At 36.4% G+C, this 6631-nt stretch overlaps 2 protein-coding genes across 5 annotated transcripts in view; one reads left to right on the top strand and one right to left on the bottom strand.

Annotated features, from left to right (window-relative positions):
* Positions 1-1938, bottom strand: part of si:dkey-103i16.6 (SIRT1 domain-containing protein) — a 12886-nt gene extending 10948 nt beyond the window's left edge. The window contains exon 1 of the mRNA XM_035664963.1: positions 1701-1938. The gene's annotated coding sequence lies outside the window, so the exon portion shown is untranslated. The remainder of the gene's footprint in view (positions 1-1700) is intronic.
* Positions 1939-4124: 2186 nt separating this feature from the next.
* Positions 4125-6631, top strand: part of tmem263 (transmembrane protein 263) — a 5084-nt gene continuing 2577 nt past the window's right edge. Inside the window, exons 1-3 of one of the 4 annotated variants that reach the window (XM_035665191.1) lie at positions 4140-4276; positions 5475-5592; positions 5687-5757. In XM_035665191.1, the coding sequence (XP_035521084.1) occupies positions 5691-5757 (67 nt within the window). In that variant the 5' untranslated portion in view covers positions 4140-4276; positions 5475-5592; positions 5687-5690. Of the gene's footprint in view, positions 4354-5474; positions 5593-5686; positions 5758-6631 lie in introns of all 4 variants that reach the window. The other 3 variants (XM_035665190.1, XM_035665189.1, XM_035665192.1) reach the window with 3 other exon arrangements.

Raw genomic sequence — 6631 nt, 5'->3', positions numbered from 1 at the left:
GGACGTTAACTGTCATTACATGTGAAAAACAGCACACACACACACACACACACACACACACACACACACACACACACACACACAGTCAATATGCAGCCATCGGTCTTCAGATATCACAAGAAATCAGACTGCACAACATGGTGATGTTCGAGTTACAAATACTCCTGTTAATGACCAGAAAGTTAAATATTGTTTTGATATTTGATTTGGAGTTTGTTCTCTTTTGTATATCATTATAAAACACATTGTGTTCACTGTGCAGATTAGACGGAGTAAGAAATCTCATGATCAGATCAAACAACTCATTTAAAAAGACCATAACTTTACTATATGTGCAGATTCATGTATTGAATTCAAACATTACTGGATCCATTTATATCAAAGATCCTCTACAGACATATTTTAAACATAAAATACTCTAAATTAGGATAATAAATGGTGTCTAATATGGTTTGTTTTTTGGAAGTTTACCGTGTTAAGAATAGTATATAACCCTTTCTATCGCAACACAAGACACAATATGTCTCCATAAGTCAACAATCTTTCTCTTCTTGTTGCTACAGTGTGATGTTTGAATGATGTCTGACACTAGAAGGATGTATTTACATTAATGTGCTGGAAGAGTTTCTCTCAGCTCATTGATGAAGATTTTTAAAGGGGGCGGGGCCTAAGAGCATAATTTGTGACATCACAAACAGATACAATACAGGTGTGATGTAGAAACTTGAAGCCACCAGTGCACAAACACCGAGAATGGACTTCAGTAAGAAGTAGAAAAATGATCAAAACGTGTATATTTACAGATTCTGGAAGTTTTAATGAGCTAGAAGGAGTAGATAACTTTTAAAAGATTTTAATGTGGAAATAAAACCTTTTTTTGTTGTTGTGGAAAACACATATCAGACACACGTTATTAAGTTTTAACGTCACACTTGTGTAAGTTGCATATTGGATAATAGCTGGCTAACAGTTGAGATGTCCTCGTGAGCACAAAAGAGCTTCCTTCCCCATTCAGCAGCTAAATGTCCTAATGTGAAACTCTGAACATGCACAGGGAATCTCAGACATCCAAGTTAAGTAACAACAAGCTTTTAAAGGTGCAGTAGGTAAGTTTTATGGAAATTACTTCTCATATGTGCTGAAACTTATATCACTATATCCTGACAGTAGTACATGAGACAGATAATCTGTGAAAGGTCATCAAAAGAGACTCATAACAACAATTAGCAATCTTTCTGAGCTCTGATTGGTTGTTTTCATCCAGGCTGAATTCTTATTAATACCATTAGGAGCAGCCGGATTGTCTGTCAGATTATCTGTTTGATGAATTACTGTCAGGATGCAGTGAAAGTTACAGCAAACAGGACAAAAACATATTTTTATTAAAGTCACTTACTGCAGCTTTAATTAAAGAAGAACAGACTTAGTGATGTCCTGTGAGGTAAACAGACTTCCTGAGGATGGCCTTAACATTTTTTTAATGAATTAATCACACTAATGTGGATGTTAATATTGAGTAAAACAATAATAACAAACACTTGAAACCCTCCTTTAACATATGTATGTGTGCTAATGCAGCATCACTCTGCAGGAAATGAAAATGCTGTTAAAAAGTGGACATCCCCCTCCTCTTTAATTAATAATAATAATAAATAATAACAACATTAAAGCCATGCTATCACTGTCATTAGTGAGGCTACCTGTCTTCCCACACTGAGGGTCTTTCCAATGCTGAACAGACGGCGACGACTCGGGATGTTTCGGATCCAAACCCGGGAATATAAAAGCTTCTCCAGCACCAAACTTTGGTTTATAATCCACAGTCGGGGTCAGGAAAAGTGTGTGCTTCTTCTCAAACAGGAACTTTATCTGCACGCAGCCCAGACTGTGAGTTTTAAGAAGAGAGAGCTGTCACTCTGCGGCTGTTTCCAAAAACTAAATCAGTCATTACGAATACAGGCGGGAAACAGAGCTGGAGTCACGTGGTTTCCGGTTTCTTTTATTTATTTGTTTGTTTATTTTATTGACTAACAGCAGGTAAACATTATATATTTAGTATATTAGTTAACGAAAATGTTGTTTAGGGTAAATTAATTAATTTACGGTTGTATTTCTTGATTTCATTCTTCAAACAATTTAATAAAAACGATTTTAAAAAAGATGATTTCATGATTGCAACATTTTGATTTATGAATATTTTTGCAAGAAGTGGGATCATGTTGATTTGATTTATTTAACCTTACAAATAAACGTCAAACATTGCGACAAATACATGCATACGTGTCGAGGGTAACACAAAAAAAAGTTAGAAAAATAATTTATTTCCATTGTGTTCGTTGTTCCAGGACGATAAGACGGAAATACAAGTCACAGATGACTACAATAAACCACCATGAGGCTGTCTTAAATTTGATTATATTAATTGTTTTGGTAGGAGAGTAAGAAAAGAAGTCAAACAATACATTTTCATATGAAAGGGTTAATTCAGAATCAGTATATTGAGAAATAAAATCACAAATATCTCTCCAAAAAGAACAAGAATGAAGACAAGACCAAAATAAATTACATAAATCTTCTGGAGCCAGTTGACAAAATAAGAATGTTACAATAATGTCCTTTATATATATATATATATATATATTAACTTGAAGGCATAAAACATTATAAATTATTTTAAAAGTCACTTCCTTGACCTTAATTAGACTCCATATTTTCTTCCAGTCCAGGTCTGAACAGAGGTTGTTTCAGTAGGAAACTACATTCAACAACAGAGAGACCATTTCTTTTTTAAATAAAGAACAGTTATTATTCTTTTTTTAGATGAGAAACAAAGTTCAGCATTATCAGCGGGATCCAGCTGTAGTAAAGTCGGTTTAGACTACTGAGCGGATTTTAACCACAGTGCTTCACCTACTATGACGTGTCAAAGTATCTTCCATGAAAAGGTCTATTAAAATTATAAATGGGAACTGTGGATTTAAAAACAAATACACCAGTTTATTAGCTAGAAAGGTATAGATTCAACTCTGTGGTCAGTTTGGAAGCTGCAGTTTGTGATGCTGTTGTATTGCTTTTTACAGAGAGATGTTTCTGTCATTTAGTCTACTGTCATCTCTTAAACAATAAAACATATATACAATAAAAACTGGACTCTGTAGGATGTATCAGGACTTAGTTTTAGCTAATTTTAACTAAGTACTACTCACCTACTAAACTGGCAGCTGAGTGTATGCGTGTGAAAAATAGGAAGTTTGTTCCATCAAAATGAATCAATATGAAACTTGTATCTAACTCAGAGGACAGCAACAATAGTGCAAAACACTATAAAGTCACATATACAAAACTCACAAACCACACAAAACGTTTTACCTGCACAGAAAGTAAGCCTTTTATTCTGATAATGGTCACCAATGGTTACAGTCATGCTGATGTTTTTTTTTTTACCCAGGTTTTTATTAATTCAGGTTCTTAATTTACCTTAAAACAGAAATACAAAATACACTGCAGCTCTTCGCCATGGCAACAACAGTTGGTACCCTAGCAACATCCAAGCCAGTGTTGTTGCCTTTAATCTCAGAAAACTTGATTTATTTATTTGACCTTAAACTCAGAACTCAGATACAGTTTTCATAAGTGGCTCTAATCTACTTTTTTATAGGTATTTGATTCAGGTGTGCAGTTTTTTTTATCCACTAGGATGTGACATCTCTTTCTAACAGAGACGATCTTTGGCGTGAAACAAAGAGGAAACACCTCACTTCCGCTTCGAGGGGCGGAAGTTGTTTTTATCAGTATTCTCTCCCGCCAAAGTTACAGTCCGCACAAAATAAACTATTAAATAATAATATATGTCCCCAACAGAGGTCTAACTTACCCAAACAGCAAACGATACTTTTGTGCTTAAATTTATCACCAAAACATATATAAAAAAATATATATATATATATTTTAATTTGAAAATTCTCCATGTATGTGTGCGCCAAAGAGTGCATTAAAACACTGAACGACACTCGTATTATATCCAGGCTGTAACAACTACTTTTTTTAACATGTTGGCTGTTGTTTTTTTTATGTCTAGTAAACGCAGCCAGCAGCTGGAGCTCCAGCCTGCGGACAGTATGTACCTCTGTGTGTTTTTAATGGGTGGAGAGACCAGAGATCCTCCTCCCAAAAAAATATCAGACAGACAAACACAAGTCAGCTTCACCAGCAGCAGCACCAGCTCACTATTAACCGTACATCCTCACAGGCCCGCGGAACCTGAACCTTATCTGGGGTCAGTTTTTTTGACTTAAGTCCCGCACATTGCACTGGATCAGTTTTAGCTAACGTTAGAAAGAAAAAAATATCGAGGTAAGTGCTAAATTAGCTGGTTGGGGATCAGTTTGAGTGTCGGCCGTGAGGAGTTGTACAGAAACAAAGCGTTAAGTTAGGATAAAAAGTGAGCCATGTTGGTCTACTAGCTTCAAACTCCCTCGACCGTTAGTCGGACGGTTTGGGCCGAATTACTTATAAACCGCCGATAACCGTTGGAAACCGTTGACGTGAGGGTTCTGTGCGTCGGCGATGACGTGTCTGTATGCATGTATGTCTCATCTAACGTTAGAAACATCGTCAAAAAAGGCAAACGTTAGCCCAATTTATGGCGTCTAAAGGCTAAAACAACCACACAAGGGCTCCAAAGTCCAAACATTTCTGCCTTTTTATTGGGTTAACCGACAGCTTCGACAAGTTAGCGTTAAAATGTACACGAATCTTTTAACTTTTAAAAAAAAAAAGTCTCGTTTTAACTGCCTTTTAACGTGCCTTTACGTTAACGTATAGTTTACGTAAGCGTCAGCCGTTACGAAAACATACAGGTTGAGTTAGCCTTTAGCTTTAACTACTCCTATTTAATGTGAAACTGTACCAGGATACACGGGGTGATAATGTTGTTTGCCCATCCGATAAATGTCACCACAGCTGGCAAACACGTACTGTGAAGTAACATGGTGCTTAATGGCTGAATAACGCCTTTGTGTGGGCATATTTTTATAACTTTTGAACACATCATTGATGAGGCCTTAAGTGAGGTTACTTAAAAGTCTGCTTTGGGGAATATGGAGGTCATTCTTTTAACCTGCCAGCAAATGTTAAAAGTCCAGAAGACATTAATGCTGCTTCAACATTAAACATTTTGTGTTTCAACAGTTTTGAAAGTGTATAAACTCTTGTTATTGTCTATTATTACAACTTGTTGTGCAGCTCTGGCAGACTGTGAACTGGTCTGCCTTGTTTTAGGATCTGCAGCACACCCAAAGCAAGCTCCTGTTATTTTCTTTAGTAAACTGTGTGCTTACTACAGCCCCATTCCTGTTGACATTCAGTTAAAGCTCGACTGACACTTTATAATAAACATTTTGTCTGTTCGGAAGACTTTTAATAACACATGGTATGCAGCCTTGTCACGAAAAGTCCATTACTTGTTTCTGCAGTTGCCCTCTTTAACAGGAATAAACTGTGCAACAACAAGCACAGACACAGATCTAGGACAAGGTTTACATCATAACAGAAACTACATTAGGGGCGCCAGGAGAGGACAAACTGTTTCAGGTAGAAGCATTAATGACTGTCTGAATATACCCTTATATATCTGTGTTTATTGTGTGTCTCTTATGGTTATTGTGTCATTTATTTGTCTTTCCAGAGAGATGAGTCAGGCAGAGCAGGAGCCTGAGGACGTGACCGCATACCTCAACAATGAGACAGTAACTTCAGGTAAGTTTTAGTTGCTAAATGTGCATTTGGCAGTGAGAAATTAATGTTTATTCACGCCAATGTGAAGGGTTTTAGTTTATAATTGTTTTTTAGTCAAAGAACTCGATAAGATAAGATGTACCTTTTATTAATCCCCCGTAGGAGAAATTCTAGTGACACACAGCAGCATTGGGGAATATAGTGCAATAAAAAGAGTACAAAGTACAAAGTGTACAAATACATTCTTATCACAATGAAGAATATTACAAATTATAATAGAAATATCAAACTATAACTGAAAAATATATACACTATATGCAATGTGCAATTTAAAAAAATATTTTAGGCAGCTTGACTAAAAAACTAAACTGTACATGTGCAATTTAAGATAAATAATATAAGTTTGGTTGAATTTAAACAGTCTTAGTCAGCGTGGGTGGGATGTACTGGGTGCTGTGGCGTCGTGGGACAGATTATATAGAAATAAGGATGCTGTATTGTACATAAAGATGATTTATTTCTGCAGTAATCAGCTACTATAATGGTTAACTTAATATGTTCAGATTGGCGTTCCCATGAGGCAGAGTTGTTGTTTACCAAAAGACATTTTAAAGGACCAGTGTGTAGGATTTAGTGGCATCAAGCGGGGAAGTTACTAACTGAACACCGCTCGCATCAGTATTTGATGACCTGGGAACGAGGCTGTGAAGTGCGTAGGAGAAACTACGGTGGCAAACTCACGTAAGGCCGCATCTAGAGCCAGTGTTTGGTTTGTCCTTTCTGAGCTACTGTAGAAACAAGGTGGTTCAACATGGCTGCATCCATGAAAGGTCGACCCACAGCGTCTGTAGATTAAAAAAAGTAGATCTTCCTAAATGTTAGACACTGAATCTTT

This window comes from Morone saxatilis, unplaced genomic scaffold (assembly GCF_004916995.1).
Source record: "Morone saxatilis isolate NCDOM2014 unplaced genomic scaffold, NCSU_SB_2.0 Contig2, whole genome shotgun sequence".
Lineage (NCBI taxonomy): Eukaryota > Metazoa > Chordata > Actinopteri > Moronidae > Morone > Morone saxatilis.
Note: the sequence above shows the minus strand (reverse complement) of the source record. Positions and strands in the feature narration are given on the sequence as shown.